Source organism: Leptodactylus fuscus, chromosome 3, assembly GCF_031893055.1.
Source record: "Leptodactylus fuscus isolate aLepFus1 chromosome 3, aLepFus1.hap2, whole genome shotgun sequence".
Lineage (NCBI taxonomy): Eukaryota > Metazoa > Chordata > Amphibia > Anura > Leptodactylidae > Leptodactylus > Leptodactylus fuscus.
In genome coordinates, this window is record NC_134267.1 from 114,596,405 (window position 1) to 114,621,703 (window position 25,299).

A 25,299-nucleotide genomic window follows, 5' to 3' on the forward strand; every position below is an offset into this window, starting at 1 on the left:
TTTATTTTGTATGGTGTTGTGGGGGTGGGGCTATAACCTTTAATAGTGGCATTTTATTGGTGTATTTTACTTTTTTTTTCTTTTTTTTTCAGATGATGTCCCCATAAGGTCATAAGAGACCTTTTGGGGGCATCTGATCACTTTTTTTTTGTATTAGAGATGATTTCCCCTGTAGCCCCAGTTGCAGGAGGAATACTGCCTCCTGCACATTGTATATACTGCTTGCAGAGCCGATCTGGGTCTTGTAGGACCCAGAAGCTGTTGTAAGACACTGACACTGGCGGATCACGTGGTCAGAGGGCGGCCGCATCATGGCGGCGCACATAGCTGTGTATACAGTGCTCATTAAGCGCTGTATGCACAGTGATCGAGAAGGCAGGGAAGGGAATAAACCTTGTAGTCTTCTCTCTTGGAGCTCCGGCTGAAGTTACAGCCGGCTCCTAGTATCAGCAGCTGCACGATCTCGTGCAAAAGCTGCGTTCTGACAGGACGTACCAGCACGTCCTGTCAGAACAAGGCAACCACTATCCGGACATATAAAGTCTATGGGCGGTCCAAAAGTGGTTAAATAGTCACTAACTTCTCAATTTAGTCTCATTTCATAGCTCATGTGATTCTGGACCAAAATACAATTTATTTTACTTAAAAATATGGCTGCTTTCTGTTTGGATAAGACCCCATGTGGTGGACCTCAGCAAAAAAAAAAAAAACACCTGCAGGAAAAACCACAGTAGAAGGCATCGTGGCTTCATCTGCAGCGCTTTTCACAGCAAATCTGCAGAGGTTTCCTCAGGACTTTCTGCTTCCTATAGAGAAATCGGCTTTTTGTAGGTATAATTGACATGCTGTAGTCTCCAAAATGGCAATGGTTTTGGAAATTGCAGTGTGTGTGCGCTGCGCATGGTTTTCTGCAGTGTGTGGATAGGATTTGCCATCTTCTCCATGTTACAGGGTATGTAAAACGCAACGGCGTTTATGCCATGTGTGGCATTGGCCTAAAAGGGTAAGTTCTAAAGGGAGAATTCTCTGTCCCAATGTTTTTAATAGGAGCCAGGGATCACAGCAGGATGATGAAGAAATTGCTATCTGACTTTATGTCCATACAGAGAAGCTGAATATGGACACGTGTGGTTTGCTTTAAAAACCCAATGGGAAATTGCTGTCCCCAATCTATATTTGTGCAATTTTCGGCAGAATCACGGTGGGCGGACAGCAGCACAAGTGTGAACGCTCCCTTACAATGTAACGTAGTGTTGGGTTCTCTATTGAGTCCACCACTAAAACAAGTTACCCACAAACACTGCAGACCCCATAGACTATAACGGGGTCTGTCATGTTTATACTAAAACTAGTACAGAGAGAGGTCCTTGGTCCCTGACTTCCTTTAGCTACTGCTGCATCTTACTTTGAAGGAAGTTTTGTGTGAGGCCTTACAAGACACACAATAGCCACTATTGTAAGGTATGAGACACTGCCAAGTGGCAAGGAGTTGTGTGAGCAGCAGCAGGCACACAATAGTTCACTAGGAGCAGACTGCAGCTTTATCGCCAGAGAAGCGCAAGTCTCACAGAAGGAAACAAACACAACCTGAGCCGGGCCCGCCCACTCTTGTATTCATGTTCCGGGGCACTCTTCGTCCTGCAGCGCCTTCCTCTGCCCTCATGTCGGTGCTTCCGGAGGTGTCACCTATAAAGTTCAGCCTGTGTACACACTGAGTGAGCGGCATGTCTGCTGTGTGGAGTCTTGTGGGGGTTCTGCCCTGCCGGGCCGCTGGGCTGTACAGAGCTGTGCACGGCGGATACCGCTCAGGTAACTGGCTGCTACCGCTCCACGTACTTCACATAAGGAGAGGACTTGGATGGCCGGGGCTCCATACAATAACAATGCAGTGCAGAGCTCTATGTACTGTGGGCTGCAGTGCTACAGGCGACTATGGCAATGATTGGTCAGTTGTGAGAGTGAACTGTGTAACAGCAGTGTTTCTTCTATTGTAAAATAATCAGCTGCCTTTAATAAAAAAAAAAAAAAAAAATTAACCCCTGACTAAATAGTATATTAACCCTTTAGGACCAAACAGATAAGTCAAATGACACACAAATATTGGGCATGGATTTATTAAGGAAGTTTTGTGGGTCTGGTGGCTTAACATATTGTTTGTGGTCCAACACCTGGCACCCCCACAGATCAGCTAAATGGAGATCCAGAGCTATAGAGTGCAGACACACCACTTACTGACATCCCGTTACTGTAGCTCAGCTCCCATCCAAGTAGATCTGCGAAAGCCTGGACACATTGACATATTTCAGTAGAGATGGGTATTAGAAGTGAGGATACATCTACAACTGTGCGTTCCAAATTCTCTTATCAAAAGGGCGTATGTCTATGCAACGTGGCACTGTCCGCACTGATACAACACTATAAGAGTATTCAAGAACACCCCCTTCCCCAACTGGAAACACCCAATTGTCAATTTATCCACAGAGTAAGGGAGCCTTCACACGGACTAAACGCGTGTGTATTTTTGCAAAATACACATGTAAAAATAAGACTCCCATTGACTTCAATGACATTTTACAGGCATATTTTTACACGTGTAAAAAATATCATTGAAGTCAATGGGAGTCTTACACGAGTATTTTTACTTGTGTATTTTGCAAAAATACACGCGCGTTTACTCTTGCTCCCTAACAGCACAGTGTTATAGGAAATGGTCCGTTAGATTATTTATGATCTAAAAGATCACTGACCATGAGGATGTAATGTTCCTGTTTTGCACACAGACTTCACAAAGGGTGAACAAATCAATCCCAATCCTGAAGCAATCTCGCTCACGTATTTACCTTGGTTTAGGGAGTTAGGGGTCTATTATAGGGACAGCAAGTCCATATAAACCCTTATATCCTATTTGTTTAGTACACATCCCAATATTGGAGAACATTATCTGGGAATGCCCAGCATGTTGAGTGGTCTGAATATGGCTTTTATTGACTTTAATCATAGTTTTTAGTTTGAGAAATAAAAGTGAAGCTTTATCTTAGAAGGCAATATTTGTGTTTCTTATTGGGATTGAATTGTTCACCCTCTGTGAAGTAAATATGATCTAAGTTCAAAGAACAGGGTTTGGGAATGAACATTATAGACTATAGATTATAGTCTATATAGATTATAAATCTTCCCGTTGTAAATTTTAACTAGATTTTTTTATATTTGTATTTTTATTGCTAGCTATGTGCCTTGCTACTCCTGGTCAAAGGTTGTCGGAAATAAATGGCAATATATGTGCTGTATCTGGAGAAAGAAGAAAGTAAGCATTTTGATTCAGTTTTTATGTTTGTTGTTTATGAAGTAATCTAAGACTAGGTTCACACCTCTGCCTCTATTCCATTTGGGGTTTCCATCCCCGAATCTGCTTGAAAAAGGCAGAGAGAAAGTCCTGCTTGCAGGACTTTTCTTTAGACTTTTTTCTGCATTTTTCAGGTGGAAACCAGATGAACTCCATTATTTTCTACGGGGTCCGCAGGTAACTGTTTTTTAAACGGATTAGGTTTCTGTTTTTGGTCCCCAAGCGGACCCAAAGAATGGAAAGCCAATCGATAGTGTGGACCTAGTGTAAAGGAGTTATCCAGTTTTAGGTATAGATGATTCAGAGTTGCATGTTTGGCACCTGTACTGCTCAATATGAATGTAAGTTAAAAGGAGTTATATGCCTCCAGACATACAATCAGAGGCTGTCAGGACGACAATATGGACTCAAAAGTAAAAATTTGTGTAACTGTACATTTTTTTTTATTATAACACAAGTAACTTTGAAAGATACTGCATCTTATGTCTAATTCTCCTGTAACTGTCTACAAACTCTGTTCCTCAGTTGTTCCGAATCCACCTCTGTCCCTAACCTAAATAGTTGGGGGGGGGGCTTGTAATCTCGATTTCTTTCCTTTTAATAGTCAATGTGGAGATGTTATCTGGGTGGAGAGTTAAACAAAGTTGGAAAGCATCAGATTGACTAAGGCTCTTTTCACATGTCAGTTTGCACGTATGTGAAACGTGGCTGTAATGGATTCATTGAAAAAAAAAAAAAGCCTGTATGCCATGTAGTATATATTTTTGTATAGTACTTCAGTATTTTTGTATAGTACTATAGTATTTTTGCACAGTATTGTAAGCGGCCATTTTCTTGTGGCCTGTGGGCATGCGCAGTCTGCTCTGCCCGAGGCCTAGAAGTTACAAGCCACCGCCGGAAGAAGAGGATGAAGATGACGCTGCTGAAGAAGATGGAGGCGGCGCTGGAGAGAGCTCTCTCGCAGCATTGGGGATGCCCCCAGTGCTGTTTGAGCGCTGGGGCCCGCCCCCAGTGCTGAGAGAGAGCTAATTTGCATACCGACAAGAACCCGGATTGTAGGCGAACAGCGGCACGGAGAAGACGACGAAAGGTAGGAAAAGCCTTTCTTAAGGCTATTCCGATGTGGTACCTAAAAAAAATAATTATGTCTGAGTGATAAGATCCCTTTAAAGTATGTCTTGACGCACATATCAGTAGTGTGGAAAAAAGCCTAAGAATGCCAAGGAATTATATCGCATCAAACAATTTAAAAAGAACCAAAAACACAAGTTAGAATCCTAAATAGTCACTGTCGTTTCAATAAACTTAGGATCAATTAATCATACAAACTTATAAGAAACTTTGTAATATATCTTAATAGAGAAAAATGTTATGTTCTCCACATATCAGGCTGTTTTTCTTCTCCTCCCATTCCTGTTAAACTGACTTTTACTCTAAAAATCTTTGCTATTTCGCTTTCGAAACAGACTGCTTGTCACATCAGATTACATGACTACAGAAGTCTATTTAGAGGGGAGGGAGGAGCAGAATCAGTGGCTTAGGCTCATGCCGCAGCTAAACTGTTAAGGAGGACTGTTCATGGTTTGGGCACAGGCAGTTCTATATACTGCTGGAAAGACGACAGTGCGCTGAATTCACCGCACTGACTGCTTTGCCAATCTGTGCCCCGGGTAAAGAGCTATCAGTCCCGTTACCATAGCGCTTTACAGTCAGAAGGGCGTTTCTGACACTCTGTCAAGAACGTCCTTCTCCACAGCAGCGCCTATCGCGCAGTACAATGTGAGCGGGGAGGAACGCCCCCTCCCTCTGCTCACAGTGCTCGTCCATAGACGAGTATTATCAGGAGGGGAGGAGGGAGTTCCTCCCCACTCACACAGCACAGTGCGATAGGCGCTGCTGTGGAGAAGGACGTTCTTGACTGACTGTCAGGAACGCCCTTCTGACTGTAAAGAGCTACGGTACCAGCACTGATAGCTCTTTACCCGGGGCACAGATCAGGAAAGCCGACAGTGCGGTGAATTCAGCGCACTGTCGTCTTTCCAGCAGTATATAGAACTGCCTGTGCCCCAAACCATAAAAGGTCCTCTTTAACAATCCCCAAGTGCTTTATCTAAATCATTACAGGTTAGCACTCCTCTATGTCCTGCATGATCTTGGGGCTGTTTCTGTGTGAAGGAGTGAAAGTTAGGTAGCAGATTCTTTTCTACTTACTTTATGCAGTGTATAGCAGCTAGTGTCCACCTACCAGCTCAGGGAAAAATGACATTGCGAGCCTGCAGAGTGGAAACTACCAAATTCTACAATATATGTCATATAATGGCCATAAATTGTTTTATTACTCATGTACACTCCCATGGCAGCTTATTCTGAAACATCACCAGAAACGACTGTGACTTTTTAATTTCTGGAAGCACTAAGTTTCATGTAATATACTATCGTGTGCATGTTTTTTACAAGTGACCATTACTGGTTTATTTCATGGCATTTTACTGTCTGCTCGCTAAGATTTATTAATCAATATTGTAATATTTGTGCAGTTATTGTTTAAAGCGACCATACAGTATCTCACATACTGTGGATCCCATGGAAATGAAGAAATTCCAAGTGTGGTCAGCAAAATGGTGGGATGAGGAAGGAGTATATTCTGCGCTTCATGCTATGAATGATATACGAGTGCCATTTATAAGGTATGAATTGTTTATAAGGTTGTATAAATATGAATTTTATCCTGTGTAAACGTATGTGAAAAGTATCATTTTTCAGGAGCTGGCACTTGAAAGTTTTCCTAGAAAGATCATGGTTTAGGTTCCCTTGCCCAGACCTCCCCAATCCTACTAATATTACTAATACTACTATTTACAACAAGCTCATTATATGGCATCCCAGCAAGCTGCTGACATGCCAGAACAATCACAGGCACAGAGCGAGGAACAAGTTCAGCGGCAGGCCAGCTTGAGAGCTACCGAAACGCAGAAGCAGGCGAACCATCAACGGCAACAATTTGCTGAATATAGGTGGATCAACACCAACAACATGCAGACGAAGTCACGGGCAGAAGCTAGTAAAATGATATGTTCAGATTTGATAAGCCTGTGTTAGTAGCGTAACGATTGGGAACACAGGGGTTGCTACACATCTCAAGCTGCATAAGTCCTGCCGACTGTGGGGAGCTACAGCTCATTGAGGCAACCATGAATGCCAACATGTACAGTGACATTGAAGCAGAGCATGATCCCCTACCTTTCGGAAACTGGGCCGCAGGGCAGTATTCCAACATGATAGCGAACCCAAACACACCTCCAAGATGCCTTGCTAAAGAAACTGAGAGTAAAGGTGCTAGACTGGCCAAGCATGTCTCCAGAACTAAACCTTATTGATCATCTGTGGGGCAACCTGAAAGGGAAGGTGGAGGAGCGCAAGGTCTCTAACATCCACTACCTCTGTGACAGCCTGTAACATTTTAGTATTCTCCATGCCCAAGGGGTTTAAAGTAGTGCTGAAAAATTATGGTGGCAACACAAAATATTGGCACTTGGGGCACAATTTGCCCTTTTTCACTTAGGGGTTTCGTCACTTTTGTTGCCAGTGGTTTAGACACTAATGGGTGTTGAGTAGGGTTGAGCGATCGTGTTCGGGAAAAATCGGATTCCGATCGAGAAAATTTTGCGATCGGAATTCCGAACACGATCTTTTTAGGTGGGATCGAGATCGGTAGTATTTCCCACAATGCCTTCACACTGAGTATATAGCGTATACTCAGTGTTAAGGCTCCGCTGCGGTTCCATAGGAATGTATGGAAGCAGCCATCACACAGCCTTAACCCCCTGCGTGCCGGCTGCCTCCATTCATTCTAATGGGAGACTAAAGTAGCATCTCTAGTAGCTACTTACCTCCAGAGATGGCTGCTCATCACCTCGCTACCGCTCCAGCTGCAGTCTTCTTCGCCTTGCTGCCCCCTCTCTGCCAGGTTAGGAGAATGTGGGCGGGTTAGGAGAGTGTGGGCGGGTACAGGGCGGGGAGATGTGACGTCTCCCCTCCCAGTACCCGCCCACACTCTCCTAACCCGCCCACATTCTCCTAACCTGGCAGGGAGGGGGCAACGAGGGGAGAAGAAGACTGCAGCTGGAGCGGCAGCGAGGCGAAGAACAGCGGAGCAGCCATCTCTGGAGGTAAGTGGACACCAGGGGGGACTAAGTAGCCAGAGGATTAAAAAAAAATCCTCTGGCTACTTAGTGATTCACTACACAGTGTGGATTCTAACAATTAAAGCATTCAATTGTTAGATTCCATGCTGTATAGTGAACAGGGTTGCTTTTAAAATCTGATCTCCGATTAATAAAAAAATCCCATTGACTTGCATTGGGATCGAGATCGGGTTCGAATGAAAAATGATCGGAAATCGGATTTTAAAATCGATCCTGAAAAGTCAGGATCGGCTCAACCCTAGCGTTGAGTGATTATGATGGCACACCAAATTTGCAATGTTATACAAACTGTACACTAACTACTTTAGATTGTATCAGAGTGTTGTTTCTTCATTGTTGTCCAACATACTCATCACTATTGCTAAGTCCAACTCTGCCATGTCTGTAGTGAATAGTTTGGAGGGAGGCGGATCTGGTATCTTTGGAATTTGGCCCAGTGGAGTCTGTTGTGAGATGAGAGGACCCTTATAAGCCAATCTCTTCTTTTTACATAATGTTAAGGAATGGCCAAGGTTCCCCAGGATACAGGTTCGTTTCACCTTTTATTTTTTAAAATATGGGATCAATGCACATACGGCTGCTGCTGCCCTAAGGGCTTTTTCCTTGCGAGTGAGTGGGTGAGTGTGGCATGTAACAGAGTATTTCTAGATGAAGTTCAATCAATATTGCTTATATGTGCCGAATTTTTACTCTTCTCTATATGTATTTCACTTGTATTTTCTTGCTATAATTTACTATGCTGGACTTCATGGGCCTTCTTTGTATTGTTTTGCTGTTGAGATGTCTTATGTTTGATTGTGCTCTTGTCTGGTTGATTTCTTACATTCCAAAAAGCAAAACACTATGAAAAAATAGTACAGGAGAAGAACAAATACTAACCTTTTACATGTGTGTGTCTTGCGTAAGGTTTATGGGCACATTAGTGGGCAACCTGGTTTCAGAAATGATCATTTATGTTCCTGCTTCATAGCAGTGATTGAAACATGAAGGTCTGCATTGCATGTAATGCTTTCTAACCTGTTTTGCCCATAGAGACATTCTAATGAGCAAAAATCCTAACCATGATGTTGGGAGCCCTCTGTCTGGCATGAAGCTACTGGATGTTGGCTGTGGTGGAGGACTGTTGTCTGAGGTAACTTCATACTATTTTCTTACTACTATCTTTGTAACACTCCTCTGTTATTCTTCCTTGCAATGTATGAATAACAACTATTCCCCTTATTAATATAATGTGTAGGCACACACCCCAACGACAAAGGGAGTGGTAATACCTAGTTGTCAATTTCATGCATTTTCAGCAGGAATAAAGAGAAATTTGCATTTTTAACGCCTGGAGACTGCAACTGCATAAGAGGTAGCCCCATCATGTCCGGAGCTCTCTGAACAGAACGCCTCCTGGACTGAGCCCTTCTTCTCTGAGTAACAGCTCTAACAGTTCCTTGATTTGTCACTAGAGTCAGGAGACACTGACAGCTTTGACTCCAGTTAGACTAAGCTGCAGTAACCAGACACAACCACTACTCACTGCAAAATGCTGTGCTTTCAGCTGCTACACTGTACCCTGTTGCCTATTGATAGGCAAAACCTAGAGCAAATCGCCACCCTACTTAGATCTCCCCCCCTCACTGTCTTTGACCATATCAAGTAGCATGACTGGCTTCACCCAGACAGTCACTTACCTTCCATTAGAAGTCAGCATTCTGTTTCCTCCAAATTGTAAGGCCTCCCACGGTGGACACTGCTAACTGTGGCTTCTGCTCTGCACCTGGCAGATTCCGCCTGCTACAGGTATCCCTTGTACTGAGGGTGGACTCCCTTTCTAAGGCAGCCTTAGTAGCAGTTGGTCTTCCCTTGCTGCTCCTTGGGCCAAATAGCTTCAGGACTTTCCACTGGAGTCCTCTTCCTTTTCTGGAGGGGGTTCCGCTTACAGCTGATGCTTCCATGTATCTGTCAGTAGCTTGCCACTTTGCCAAACAGCAGCCAACGCAGTGACCATAATTACTCTGTTCCATTCAGCAGATTCAGCACTCCAGGTCATGGAGTGCTGAATCTGCCTCTAATAGAGTGGTCGTGTCCCTTCCCTTATCCGGAGCATACAGGACAGAGCTTTTTATTTTTTGGGCGGTCTTGGGAAGCTCATCTCTGCTGGTACCAGGGGTCCCGCAACAGTGCTATGTGCCAGCCATCCTCATCCAGCTGCTCTCTGTGTTTTTGCTCTTTTTGTGCTCCACCTCTCCTGAAGGCAGTCCTCCCAAGACGTCCACTCCAGGAAGCCCTCCTTCAGAGCCAGGCCTTCCTGTTGTAGTTCTAGGATTCCCATGCTATTCTGCAAGATGATCTTCCCCCATTCGGGACTGAGAGTTGTCCTGCTGCCTCAGGGTTTGCATGTTCTACCCCTCCTTACCTCAGCTGCGCTTAAGGGCTGTTGGAGCCAGGTTCTGAGGCCCAAAAACTCCAGTCTTCAACCACTATTGTCACATGTGGAGGTCTATGTGCGGTGGTGCTGTTTTGGCTTCCATCCGCTTTCTTTTTTAAAAAATTTGACTTTCCTGGTTTTCTCCAATTGGGTCTAGCCAGGGACTTTTTTTTTCTTTAAAGGCAGTTTTTCAACCTCTTTGCCTTTTGCCACCCAGGTCTCACTTTTGCTAAGTTCTTTCAGATCCATTCTGTGGTTCTTGCTTGTCCAGCTTGGTTTGTAAGGTTCTGCTTGTGACAGTGTGCTAAGTTATGGAATGGCTGTATCTTTCCCACCCTCAGGGACTGATTTAGGACATCCCATGGTGCTGTCCCCCCCTTCCCCTATGAAATAAGTGAGAAAATAGATATTTCATTAGGGGTTAGGTTAAATGCACTTTAAACATGGCAAATAAAAAGTATTCAATGAAATATGTCCAATGTTGACCCTGATCTTTTCCATTTCATACCACCTGCTCATTCTAGTTCTGTATTATACATTTTGCTATTATTCTGTCTGTTCATCTGTCTTTTTTCAATTTCCTCTGAAGCCTTTAGGCAGACTTGGCGCAATTGTCACTGGAATCGATCCTTTAGAAGATAACATTAAGTCTGCAGAACTGCACAAATCATTCGATCCTGTTCTAGACGGACGTGTCCAGTACAGAAATTGTTCCCTAGAAGATATGGTGCAGCAGAGCATGGAAAGTTTTGATGCAGTTGTGGCCTCCGAAGTTGTAGAACATGTGAACAACGTAGAGGCTTTTATTCAAAGCTGTTTTCAAGTACTGAAGGTATAAGAGTTGTCTTTATTGTAGCATGTTTTTTTTTATGAGATTATACTTCAATATATTATTTGTGTACGGAAAATAGTAGCTTAGATGTTTCAGTTATTTACATGGAACCACTACTGGTACATATAAACATACCCTTGGACAATACATTTGCTAATCTTCAATGCTAATTGATTTTGATTCCATATTTTCTTGCCCATATTTAGGAGGTTTAGTTTACTTTCATATACTGTAATATTCTATCAAAATTCACTACAGTGGGCTGTGAAATGCTCCATATTTAATTTGTCGGTTACATAGAAGACCCACATATAGTATATTCAGTATATTAGGGTGATCTTTAGTATTTGGCAGATAACTGAAAAGTGTCGTCCATTTTGGGATTTCAATTTCTAGGTTAGAAATAACAAAAGACAAAGCTACGAGTAATGAAGCTGTGATCGCTGCAGGGGTACTTGCTTACCTTTAGGTCTTTTACTCTAGGCTTAAAACCTCAGAATGCATGTACAATATTTGGCTGTGGCCATTAGTCTTCTTCCAAGTTCGCTCATCCGATTCACATTGGTCCGAAATTTGACAAATCTAGTTATGCTGCTGCTAAATTGAATACTCTGAGGACATATGAATATTTAGTAGCATGTATGAAGATCTTTCACTGTTGATGAAGTATCCATTTTAGGAGAGACTTATATGATGATAATGGGTGATGTTTATCAAGTTCTATGCTCCAAAATTCTGTCATCAAAAAGTCACAAAATAGGTTTGTTTGACTTTCTGGGCATATTTGTATATTTGTGCACAGTTCTAAAGTGGGTGGGAATATGAGGGTGGTAAGCTGTCCATACACTTGATTTATCAAATGTGATTGTTTAAAATGTTACAAATCTTGTCCAAATCTCAAACTTTGTGCGGCGTTTGATACATTTGGTTCAAACTACAGCAAGGCAAAACTGACTTGAAAAAAATGATTTCATAATATATCTCCTCCAATAAGTATTGACTTCTACAAAAGCATTTTATCCGTAGTCCACCAAATATAGTCGAGTATAAGCCGAGTTTTTCAGCACAGTTTTTGTGCTGAAAAAGCCCCCTCGGCTTGTACTCGAGTCAGCCACAATAGTAATGTATAGAATCTCCCATAAAATAGTGAAAAAAAAAGAAGCTATAAAATAAATAAAAGTTCTGAATCCCTCCTTTGCCTAGAATACATATAAAAGTAAAAATTTACTGTGAAACACATACACATTAGGTATCCATGTGTCTGAAAGTGCCCGGTCTACTGAATATAGGGGATCTGCAGTGCTCTTGTTCCATCGGGAAGGGGTTAATAGCATCACTGCAGATATCCTATATTCAGCCAGACTGAATTACAAGCGGGGGAAAAAAACCCAGTCCTCAAGCTCAGGGAAGGGACAGACAGACAACCAAAACACCCCCTCCCCTTCCCCAGCAACTACTGCACCCAAAAACTCCAATCATTTTAATTTTTGAAATTTTCCAGTAGCTGCTGCATTTCCCCCCCCTCGGCTTATACTCGAGTCAATAAGTTTTCCCAGTTTTTTGTGGTAAAATTAGGGGCCTCAGCTTATATTCGGGTCAGCTTATATTTGGGTCAAGTATATACGGTATTAATCCAACCTTTTTTTGAGTTGCATATCTGTTTCTGCTAATGTACATTCATCAGTATGTTATGCAATGTAGTTTCTCATAGAGGATGACCATATAATTAGTACATGGTACTGACAAGTCTATGTCTCCTTCCTGGAAGCCAGGTGGTTCACTTTTTATTACGACAATCAACAAAACAAAGCTATCTTACTTTCTTGGAATATTGCTGGCTGAGAAGGTGATGTCTCTTGTACCAGAAGGAACTCATGACTGGAACAAGTTTATCTCACCTGTGGAGTTGGAGAGACTACTAGAATCCAGTAAGTTGATTAAACGAAATTAATCCACTTTGGGGAAAACAACTTTTTTATATAGTCTAACAGAATTATTTGCCTTAGTTTGAATTTTAAAGGCAACCTGTCTCCAAGATCATGGATTAAGTTTTCTAAGTAAACATAGAAGGGCGTTTTTTACTGTAAGATGTGATCTAGGGAAAGGGGGGTGATTTGAACTTTTATATTTTTTGCGTTTTTTTTTTTTAAATACTTTTAACCACTTCCGGACCGCCCATAGACTATATACGTCTGGAAGGTGGTTGCCTTGTTCTGACAGGACGTACCAGTACATCCAATCAGAATACAGCAGCTGCAGAAGATCATGCAGCTGCTGAAACTGGGAGCCAGCTGTAACTTCAGCTGGAGCTCCCAGAGATAAGGCAGGGAAGTTTTGTGTATACAGTGCTCAATGAGCGCCGCCATGATGCGGCCACCCTCTGACCTGGCGGTAACATGATCCACCAGGCTCAGCGTCTTGCGAGAGCTGCTGGGTCCTACAGGTATAGTAGCATGCAGGAGGCTGTATTCCTCCTGCAACTGGAGCTAAATGTAACAGCCACAGTTACAGGGGAAATCAGTCTCTAATACAAAAAAAAAATGTGATCAGATGTCCCCAAAGGTGTCATGACCTTATGGGGGCACAATCTTAAAAAAAAAAATTAATCTAAACGTTTAAAAAAATGTAAATTGTCATTAAAAGTTATAGCCCCACCCCTGATGTCTCCATATAAAATAAAAATTACCGTAACGGAGTGGAAAAAATATTTTATAAAGTGTTTCTGTAGCACTTTGTGTTATTAAATTTAAAAACAAAAAAAAGGAAAACCAGACACAATTTCCCACCTATTTTGTTTATTTTCCTGGATATAAAAAAAATGTAAACACATTCAAAAATAAAACCCTATGTGTCACCGAAAAAACTGCACATACAAAAAAACCTGAAATGTGTCTGGTCCTGGACCAGAAATTGGCCCGGTATTGAAGTGGTTAAAAAATGTTTCTTTTACTATTGTTTTCACACCCCTAGGGGGTCAGATCGCTCATACTATTCACTGCAATGCTAATATATTTGGAGTGAATAGTAAAATAGATTCACTTCTATTACACGCTCCCATAGCCAGCATGTAATATAATATATATAGTGATATAATGACAAGCCTGGGAGCCTTCAATAGGCTCCCGGCTGTCATGGCAACTAATCACCCATGGCCACTGCGCACTTTAGATGCCACGGTTGCATTTAACCACAGCATCTAATGTGTTAACAGTTGTGATCAGTGTTGGCACTGACCGCAGCTGTTAGCGGTGGATACTGGCTGTATTATACACCCGGCATCCGCTGTGTATGGAGAACGCTGAGCTCCTGAGCCCTTTCCCTAAGTCCCTTCCCGCTAATGACGTAAATGAATGTGATTATTTGTGAAAGTGTTAAAGGAATTTTTCCCTAAGATTAGAAAAACTAACTTCTGCCTCATGGGATTGTTGCCTTTCTCTGGATCCACATAGCATGATAACAGGCTGAACCGCATACATTAATTCATTTTAGCCTAACACATTGTGTTGTTTTCACAGATGGATTTGTGGCCAGTACGTTGAGAGGCATGCTGTACAACCCATTGATAGGTTCCTGGCGGTGGTTTGATGACACAAGCATTAACTATGCTATTCATGCAGTCAAGATGGTTGCACAAGAGCAGTCAACAGACTTGGAATTTGAGAAAGAACAGGACTTGTTGAAGACAGCGGAAGCATCCAATTAAGCAGGGCATAGTGACTTCTGTTGAAAAAATGAAATAGACATTCTATTCAGTTGTTGGCCTGTAATGAATTATGGTGTTGATGATAATGATATGCTTATGTTCACAATAGTACACCGTGCTACTCAGATGACTTGGTGGTATTTTCTGAAGTATGTGGGGTGGGGATTTTTGTGTATAGAATTTTGTAACTGATCACAGTAAGTAGGAGGGATGTTTGGAGCTGTCTAGTAACAGGCATGAACAGCCTGTGATCAGTGGGTGGATAATATACTTATTGTAAATTTTCCAATTAAATCTGTCTTTATTTATGGAGTCTTTAGATATTGAGAATTATAAAATATTTGTTAACAAAGCGATAAATCGCCAAGAACAGTTTCATCATGAGCACATGATAAACTACAGGAAGCTGTAATTGAGCTATAACTGCGCTACAATGTATTATATATTAGTTTGAGTGATAGTCTCTCTATACAAAGGCTGTATATTTATATCCCAATGACAACTACCATGTAGTTTATTAAAAGGATTGTGCAGGAGTTAATTGTTGATGCCCTATCCTTAGAATATGGTTCCCAATATCTGTTGTTTGTAGAAATTTGATATTCAGGACCCTCACAGATCCACCTCCCCCACACTCTGTTGAGTTCTGCTTCCACCACACAAGCTCATTCATCATATAGCCTGTTACAGCTCAGTCCTATTCAAGGGAATGGGGTTGAGCTGCAATGCCAAACCCAGCCCTTATGCAATTTACAAGACTGTGCTTTGTATTCAGTGAAGAGGAAGCAACGTTCTGGTGATAGACCCTCACTAATCTGATATTGATGATCTACCACTATTAAATTTCCAGTAAACCACTCTACAATAGTAGACAATCAGGTTTTGGTAAAAAGTTTTTGTATCTGAAGTGGAGTGATTAATCTTGTACACTATTCTTACCCAACAGACTTGAATGTTATTCCCATTGTGGGAAATCATGCCAAGATAAGCTGCAAATCGTGCCTTACGGGCAAGGACTCGAGAGCAGTTATTTTCATCTTGGAAGCAATTTGCCAAGATGGGAATAACCCTTTAAAAATAAAATATCAGTTTATTTTATTACTTTTCCAAGGTTGTGTTTTGTTTTTTTTTGCTTTTAAAAATGTATGGTTTCCATACATGGGGGGGCACTCTTACATACTTGTATAGAGTTCTTCTCACCAGCTATATCTATGCCTTGCTAATGATTGCAGTAGAGTTTCAGCTGCTTGCCTGACATTTTTACTAAACAAATATGACATCATCTGACATTAACGGAAACTGAACCCTCGGTTTTCACCCTATCTCCTATTAAACCAATTCACAAACCCATTTTTGGTGTCTTTAGTATTTTGAAAGCTCATGTTATTTATGTGCTTTGCATCATGATACGACCATGCACCATGAACCTTAAAAGGCTTAGAACAGGACTGGTTATAATCGAGAAGCAAAGAAACCTTCAATAAACAACCCTTTTGGGAAATGTTTTCTTGCTTCCAGCATTCAATCCTATTCGTAAAGGGTTCTAAGAAGTGTGAAGATATACAGCCCAACTCACTTGTATGTAGTAATGTCCTCCTTCAAAATTGGATACTTAGATCCTGTGCACAGATTTCCAAATCCCCTCGGCTGGAGACGATATTGAAGGAAGAACAAAAGGACAGCAAAACATCCAGCAATATCAGGAGATGATCCAAAATGACAGTTACTTCAAACATAGCTTTTATTAGCCACATAAGTATAAAATTGGTGTACATAAAAGATAATTCCATCAATTCAAGTAATCCATAGGGACTAGTTTACGCGTTTTGGACCATGGTTCCTTACTCATAGAATCATAGCTATTCTTAAAGGGTACCTGAGTTTTCATGAAAAGTTGAAATATCTGCAGGGTCCTGCTGGGCAGTCAGTTTTATGACCTTATAAGGCTTCATATATGGTTTTCGTAGGTACCTTAAATGATTAGATATGTCCTGTTATACAGTTATAATAAGGATGATGGTTGCTCAGCCTTCCTGACTGTATACTTATCAGGGGCAATTTATCAAAGCTTGCACTCCAGAATTCTGGAATTGCAAAGTAGATGTTCACAACTTCTTGAGATGATTTGTGCTACATTATGCATCTTAGACCACTCACTCCAGTTTAAAAAAGAAATGGGCGAGAATGTAGCCTGTCTAACTGTATGTGACTTTATAAAAAGTTGCAAAATTTTTGTAATCTTACTCCAGTGAATGGGTTGTATAGAAATTTGAGTAACATCTCAAGACAGAATTGTTTAGAATTATAGAAGTGCCAAATTTATCAAACATCATGCAACTTCTGATAAATTTGGTGCTAATTAGGTCAATGATGATTTCCACAAAACTGACTTAAAAGAATTTCCTTATGATAAATCTCCCCAATAGTCTCTAAGATTATTAATAAAAATATACCGTAGAGAGAAGAATAATTAAATAGGAAATGTTTTTAAAGAATACGTACTGTATATACTCGAGTATAAGCCGAGGCCCCTAATTTTACCGCAAAAAACTGGGGAAACTTATTGACTCGAATATAAGGCCACATTCACACGGGGCAAGAGGGGGCGGATTTTGGCGCGGAATCCATGTCCACCCCTTCACAATGGTGGTCTATGTAGACCGCTAGCGTCCTTTTTTTCTGCTAGCATGAAAAAAGAAGCGAGCTACCCTTTCTTCAGGCGGATTCCGCCTGAAGCATGGCAGCACCAGCACGACAGCATCCTCCGAACTAGGCCCATTCACTTGGGCCTAATCCAGAGTGGAAAGCCGCAGCGGGATGCTGTGCACTGCATCGGCGTCCCGTCATGGCGACCGTAACGGAATATGATACGCGGAATCCCTGTGTGAACGCAGCCTAAGCCTAGGAGGGGAAATCCACTATTGCAGATAAAAAGTCTGGTCATGTACATTACAGCTTAGTAACTCCATGGGCATCATAGTAATAGCAGATAACGCCATCATGTCCCTCACACTAACCCCCTGTGTGCCTCACCTAAGAGTTACTGATATGTGGGACACATGGATGTAATAATTAGGTATACAGATGAAAAGAAGCATGGATCCAGCATCAGTCGAATGGTGATAGATAAAATTTAACTTTTATTCGATTCCCATAAAAATAGTCATCACATTCATAAGGAATAAACCACAAATGGCTACGCTTTTCGGAGCTTTAAGTTTGTTCCTTCCTCAAGCCATACCACACACATTCTTCTTGCTATTTTTTCTGCTATTGCAATACTTCAATAACAATTTTGGTTAAAAAAAAGTGCATTTTAGGGGGCTCTCTTTTCTAAGTTCAAAATCCAGAAGCTTTCCCTGATAAAAAGTGTTCTGGTCAAGTCTTCAGTTCTTATGCTAGTGCCACATGACACTTTGGCTATGACTCCTGTTGCTTAACCAAAGATCACTGTGTCACTCTCCGACTCCTTCACTTATGTCAGTGAATTATGTCAGTAAATCGCATTGTGTGCCAGGATAATTAAGTCGTTTTGTGGCCCCAGCCTTGAAGACCTATTAACTTTCTCAATTCTAAATACTCTTAAAAGTGTCTTCTCATCTTTGGATCAGCCATTCTCTCTCCTCTGCTTCCTGGTTTTAAGCTTATTGTAGCACGGAGCATCTGTGGTAAAGTGCGCAGCAATACTGCTCAAGAAACTTATCTAGCCATTATCAGGGCTCAAAAGCTGAAAGCAATATGCAGAGTAAGGCTGCGTTCACACGGAGTAACGCGCCGCTCATTCTGACACAGTAAAACAGAATCCCATTGTCTTAATGGGAGGCTTTCTAACCTATTGCTTTCAATGTGATACGCGCGTATCACATTGAACGCAATAGGTAAAAAAGCTTCCCATTGAGTTCAATGGGTAGCGCGCATAAGACCGAACCCATTGAAGTCAATGGGATTCTGTTTTACTGCACTCACTCTGACACGTATTTACGTGTCAGAATGTGCGGTGCGTTACTCCGTGTGAACGCAGCCTAAGGGTAAGAAGGGAATGTGTGTGGCCAGGAGCAATGATTGAGTCATTATTCTGACCTGAGAGCAAGTCTATATCCTCAGCTTAGAATGACCACTTACACAGAGCACAGCAGGGAGAAACAAGGAAGCCTCAGGAGTAAAAAAAAAAAAAAAAAAACTCTCCCCAAAAAGAGATGAAAAACTGAAGAGGAGAAAACTACTAAAAGTAAGTTGTTAACCCTCAACCCTTCCTCATTTGAATAATTTTACTTGTACTGGTAAGTATTTAAACTAGGTATTCCCAATTTTTTGACATATAAACTACCAACTTGTGTCTAGGATTCTATAGATCCTCTCGTGTATATGTTATATATTATTAACTAACCTTCAAAGAAAACGATCTACCTGTATGGAGTACGTGTGTACTTTCTCTTTGTAGCCATCTGTTACCTCTTTTTTCTTACTACGTTGATACGCACTACGTCGGTCACGTGTCATTGATATGCTGATGTTGCCGTAGCAACAGCACATATCATGTGATCCTCCGTACCAGCTCCCACGTTGCGTTATACCATACTAGTTCTGTACATAAAACGAAACGAATAGGATACATCTGTCAAACAGGATGATTTAACTCTTATACAGGTAAGTGAAACCAGCTTTACAAGATAACAGGCAAAGTAACAACAGGGAAAAGTTTGAAGGTACATATTTTTGCACAAATTATAACAACAATTACAAACAGATCACAAGTATAGTACGTAAATATTTGCCCATACTCCAGCAGGATGAAATCCTTACAGAAATCTTACAAAAAGGATGCAGATTCATATCTAGAATAGGCAAATCTTTGTCGGACATCCTTTCACCTAGTAATTTACCTAAAATGACCACAAATATTAAGGAAACATGGTTGGATTACCATGGTTTCTATAAATGTGGGGCAGTACGGTGCCAGACATGTAGTTATGCAAGAAAAACTAATGCTTTTTATAACAAAAATTCTCACAAGAAATATACAATACAAAATTTTCTAAATTGCAAGTCGGATCATGTGGTGTACGTAATTTGGTGCAACACGTGTGACAAGTATTATGTGGGGTGCACAATTAGAATGTTAAAAACTAGAATAGCAGAACACATAACGGATATTTCCAAAGTTGCCTCTGCCAATGTATCGGGTGCATCTAGACACTTCTCCCAACAGCACCAAGGATCCCTGAAAACTTTTCAATTTTGGGCGATAGAACAAGTTGGGAGACCATCAAGAGGAGGGGATTGGAAGAGGAAATTAAGGAAAAGAGAATTTTTTTGGATTCTGGAGTTAGGGACTAGGTTCCCAGAGGGTTTAAATTATAGAACCGATCTATCATATTTCTATTAATCACATTGGAAGGGTAAAATAAATTTTCAAGTATACATAGCTATAGGTAAATAGGAGATTGCCACAGCAGCAAAAAACATCTAACAATGCAAGCACCGGGATATACATAAGTATTCGGCAAAAAATTTCTAAGCATTACATAATATGAAGGCACCCCTACTTTAGAACAAGCATCCATTGGTTTTTCTGCGGTGGGTTTGTGGTGCAGATGCGTTTTTGATGCGATAGCCAATTTAGGAGTGTACATCGTAGTTCCTATATTAAAGCTATAGAATGCGGAATAATTCGCTCATATTAGAAGTATAATAGCATCAATCAAAAGCTGGTTTCACTTACCTGTATAAGAGTTAAATCATCCTGTTTGACAGATGTATCCTATTCGTTTCGTTTTATGTACAGAACTAGTATGGTATAACGCAACGTGGGAGCTGGTACGGAGGATCACATGATATGTGCTGTTGCTACGGCAACATCAGCATATCAATGACACGTGACCGACGTAGTGCGTATCAACGTAGTAAGAAAAAAGAGGTAACAGATGGCTACAAAGAGAAAGTACACACGTACTCCATACAGGTAGATCGTTTTCTTTGAAGGTTAGTTAATAATATATAACATATACACGAGAGGATCTATAGAATCCTAGACACAAGTTGGTAGTCTATATGTCAAAAAATTGGGAATACCTAGTTTAAATACTTACCAGTACAAGTAAAATTATTCAAATGAGGAAGGAATGAATATACAAGATCTACGGAACACGTTAGTTTTGTTTTTATAGTTTCAATTTTATTTTCATTCTTCTTTTGTACTTTCATTTGTATTAAATATGGTGTATAGTATATGTTTTTATGTTGGTGTTAAATGCAGGTAAATGTATGTATAGCAGGTTTGAGTAATGGGGTAGCTCATGCCATAACACAATTGTGTTTAATCCCAGCTGATTAACATCTAGCTAGGGAAGGTATAAGTAACCACCCTCTTGCATTTAGTCTTTACTTCGCCATGAGGAAGGGGCTCTGACCCTGAAACGCGTTGGCGGCTAAAGCATCGTGTGTCCATTGTTCCATGTAATCCGAAACAGTTTTTTTCATGTAAGTGCTGTGTCCGTTTTATATTTTTTCACTGGTTTTCTAAAGAAATTTTAAACAAATGGACTAATAAACAAAAGTTTTAATTTAATGCAAATCTGGTTGCTGGATCACTATTGGTCTTTTGAATTTAGTATTGGTACCTGCACCGGCAGGATTATATAGTTTTCCGTGCACCATATTAGCAGGACAAAAGCATGTTGTCTGCACTAGGACCATAACAAAACCGTAGGGCTGAGACATATATTTTTTCTTTCACACACTGCCACACTGTTGCACTTGCAAGTCAGCAAAATGGAGTAATTTCTGATTTCTGAAAACCTGTAAGGCTCAAGCTCCACATTGCAGGAACGCAGATTTATTTGTAGCAGATTTAGATGTGTTTGTTTGTTTTTTTGAGCCAAAGCCAAGAATGGCTACAGACGGAATGGAGAATATATAGAAAGTACTTATACTTATATATTCTGCTCAATCCACTCCTGGCTTTGACTCAAAAGTCACACCAAAATCTGCAACAAAAAATCTACGTTTCGGCAATGTGGAGCTTCAGCCTTAAAGTCATTACTTCTTACAATACAACCACCATGTGTATATGAAAAAAAACAGGTGGATATTTTCCCCAAAATAAGCTAGTGTGTGGTTAAACAAGATGTTTATTTCCACTACCCACCATTCGTTGTGGAAAAATGGGGTGGAAAAATGCTGCAAAGAAAGAAGTCTTTCAAAAACAGAAGTGTTAATAGTTTGTTTTTGTTAATTAGCAAAATGGAAAATGATTGAACAAAATAGACACTTAAATCCCATCAATATTTGGCGTGACCACTAGAGATGACGAGATTGATTCATTGTGAACAGGGTTCAACCCGAATGAAACCAAAAAAAATGCTGATTCGTCTCAGACAAACTTAAATGGCTGCCACCACATGTATTGTGCAGGAGAAATGCAGAAGAGAAACATATCTTATGAGCCAAAGTGACATTCTAGCACAGGTTAACATCAGCTGACAGCCTTTTACCAATAGACAGTTGTATGTGGACACCTTACAGTGCTGATGTCACATACACTTTATAAGGTGCTGCAAGCATGATCACAGTCATCTGCAATAATGGTGGAGATAGTGAAGGATCTGTGATTCATCTGACTGCATCATACAGAGCACTCCGTTCTGAAAAGCTTCTAATTACAAAAAAGAGAGTTAGAGAATCTTAGTAACAGGGCAGTTTAGTCTGACATAATTAATTACAGAGAGATTAGTGATAGAATCTTAGATATTAGGAGTGAAGGAGAACATCTGTGCTGCTGTTAGGACTATGAGGCTGACAGCAGTATTGATGCACTGATACACAGACAAAGAACAGTTAACCCTTTTATTTCCAATCAGCAATACGCTGATCCCACCTGTGTTAAAGGGAATACCCTTTTTAAACTAAATACACTTTGGAATAGCCTTAAAAAAGGCTACTCTTCTCTTACCTTTATTATTCTGATCTGTGCCACCGTTTCTGAGAAATATCTTCTTTCTTCCTTATGCAAACGAGTTTTCTCACAGCACTGGGGGCATTCCCTTGTGCTCAAATAGCACTGGGAGCATCCCCAATACTGCTTGAAAACTCTCCAGTGACGGCCTCTCTCTTCTTCCCCGCCTCCGCCTCTTCTCTCGTGCTCCTCTTTTCTCCAAAAGCAATGACTGTGCATGTCCGTTGGTCATTTTCAGGAGGCCACAGGAAAATGGCCGACAGACATGTGCAGTCAGCCCTTTTCCTGTGGCCTCTCCCGTTCGGCCACAGGAAAATACAATATTTTAAGCCAATTTACGTTGCGGTTCGTACCGAACTTGTTCGACCTAAAACAAATCTGGGAACCGAGCCACTGGAACCTGAAACAAAGTGAATTTTGAGAGGTTTGACCACACTTCACTTTCAAAACCGAACAAATTCTTCTAGGCACAGTTTCTGAAAAAACAGAACATATAAAACTGTGAATGTTTCTATATATTTATTTTTAACAATATCAAGGCTAAGATCTCTATCTATCTATCTATCTATCTATCTATCTATCTATCTATCTATCTACAGTATAATGTCATCACACAGGTTTCACACAGTTTGCTTAGGTCCTTGCAGATCTGTTATATGACACAGGAATAGATTTACTGACTGTAGCTATTTCTGCTGTAATATAAGCTCTATTTAAACTGGCAAGGGCAAATAAAGACATATGATGAGTGGACTGCCAAATATCTCTCACGGTACATTGCACTACGGAAAGAACACATGAAAAAAATATGAATAGGCTCTTTCACTGTAGTAGCCAATGACCTTAGTGCTGCATCCACATTCCACCTCTCAGCCTGGTGAATTATTAGAAAGAATCTTGCATGTAGTTTGATTTCTGAAGGTGTGTGTTATTTATTATTCTCGGATTTGTTATTTGTATTATTTTATTCATGAACTCAATACTGGGACAGACTGCTCATTTGCAGTAAGAGAAAGATGTATGTAGCTAATAGTGTTGACCTCTAACTAATCTTAAACTGTTCACACAGCAGAATTAAATTCAATGCAAGTCAATGAAATTAAATATAATGAAATTATATCTGGTTTCTAATAAATTTCTATAGGTCCTTGACATACAGTGCTTCAGCCAGACCTCAAGATAAGGAATTGTGTTCCAGATATTGTTATTATTAATTCAGTATCCTGTCTCTAACCATTTACTAACAAATCCAAGTGTATCTTTCATATCTATTGTCTCCTCCCTTTCGTTACACGGCTTCTCAGAAGGAAAGCTGATATATTCCATAACATAGGGCTATGACTAACCCTTGTGTACAACTAATGCAAGTGGATAAATATGCTCTGTGGGGAGGAGAATGTAAGAAATCATGTAGATATATGGACAAGTGGTCTAGGGCATTGCATGGGCAGATCTCACCCTCCCAATGGCAAATTATCTGGTCTCATGCTGCTAAGTCCTCCACCTGTATTACGTTCCGCAAGACCCAATACAAGTTGTTGATGCATTGGTATCATACCCCTGCCTTACTTCATTCTCTTAATCCAAATATTTCCCCTCACTTTTGGTAATGTGGGTCAGGGGTGGGCTCCTTGGATCACATTTTCTGGGAATGCTCGGGGATTCACTCCTCATGGTCGGAGGTTAAGTCCCTTGTGGACGCTTTGTTTAACTGTGAGGTCCCGCTTGATCCCCTCGTATATCTCCTGAACCTCCCGCCTGCACATCTTAGCAAACAGTCTTCCAAATTGTTCCTTTATCTATGCACCGCAGCTAAGACACTTATCGCCCTATGTTGGAAGAAAGTCTCCCCTCCTTCCTGCCCAGACCTTATTGCACGGGTGAAAGATGTGCGCAGCCTGGAGAATTTGACAGCCTCACTTAATCATACCGTTGAAGCTATATGGTCACCCTGGGACACATACTGTACTTTAAATGGTCTCTGACACCCCCTCCCTTTCCCCTTCCCTCACTTTCTTAGTTTTGTTATCTGTGCTTTGTATTCATCACTGGGATGATTCAGTGATATTTGCCTAGTTACTTTTTGCCATATGTTCCCATTCCTTCTCTCTGTTTGTCCCTTGTTTCCCCCTACGCCCAACAGCAGCACAACTGGGGTATTCCTGCCCCTATGAGCTGTTAGGACAGGTGGAATTTTTAATTACCTAACAGCTTTTGACCTCTATAAGAGGCCGGAAGACCTGCTCCTCCCTTGTGTTTTTTTCTGTCCTGTGGGACAGGATAGGTGGTCAGGGGGGGAGCAGATGTTCTGACCTCCTATAGGGGTCCACTACTCTCCCCCACCGCTACCTGACAGCAGAAGATCTTTTTTCTGGACATCCTCTTTTTTCAGCAGAGGTCCCCTTCTCCCGGCGGGGACCCTGCCGGCTCGTGCACGCTCCTGTCCGGCTGGCGCGCCGGGTCGGGGCTTTCCCCTAGGAACGCTAGACCTAGGAACCTTTCTCAGGTTCCTCCGGTCCGCCGTCTAATAGAGTCCGCGCACATGCGCAGTGCGCGGGTCTCGCGGCGGACGGGAAGAGAACAACCCCTAGACACGAGCATTGCACGGTAGTTCGGGAGGGGGGTCCCACGGTCCTGGGGACCATACCTGGGTCAGATCCCCCTCCCCGTCTTCTCCCCTCCCCTTTTTTTCATGAGATTCTGGCTCCGTTGTAGCCCCTACCCCTTGGGCGGGGCTCCAGGCAAAACCCCGCCCCCTGGCCTATTTAAGTCCCCTTAGAGCTTCAGTTAGTGCTTGTCGCTCCGGTTGCAAGCACATCAGTTGGTGAAGCTCCCTGGTCAATTTC

General features: G+C 41.4%; 1 protein-coding gene across 1 annotated transcript; it reads left to right on the forward strand.

Annotated features, from left to right (window-relative positions):
• The first annotated feature begins 1,691 nt into the window (after positions 1-1,691).
• Positions 1,692-15,838, forward strand: COQ3 (coenzyme Q3, methyltransferase). Its single transcript, XM_075266658.1, has 7 exons — positions 1,692-1,809; positions 3,226-3,304; positions 5,881-6,030; positions 8,581-8,680; positions 10,554-10,796; positions 12,565-12,724; positions 14,312-15,838. Exons 1-7 carry the CDS (start codon positions 1,725-1,727, stop codon positions 14,497-14,499), a joined length of 1,005 nt encoding a protein of 334 aa, XP_075122759.1. The 5' UTR covers positions 1,692-1,724; the 3' UTR covers positions 14,500-15,838.
• The last annotated feature ends 9,461 nt before the right edge of the window (positions 15,839-25,299 follow it).

What these genes read in the sequence shown, in the direction of transcription:
- COQ3 (XM_075266658.1), top strand. Translation starts at nt 1,725, where the DNA reads ATGTCTGCTGTGTGGAGTCTTGTGGGGGTTCTGCCCTGCCGGGCCGCT. An exon ending in ATACGAGTGCCATTTATAAG is followed by an intron (nt 6,031 to 8,580) that starts GTATGAATTGTT and finishes TTTTGCCCATAG; the next exon opens with AGACATTCTAATGAGCAAAA. An exon ending in GCTGTTTTCAAGTACTGAAG is followed by an intron (nt 10,797 to 12,564) that starts GTATAAGAGTTG and finishes CCTTCCTGGAAG; the next exon opens with CCAGGTGGTTCACTTTTTAT.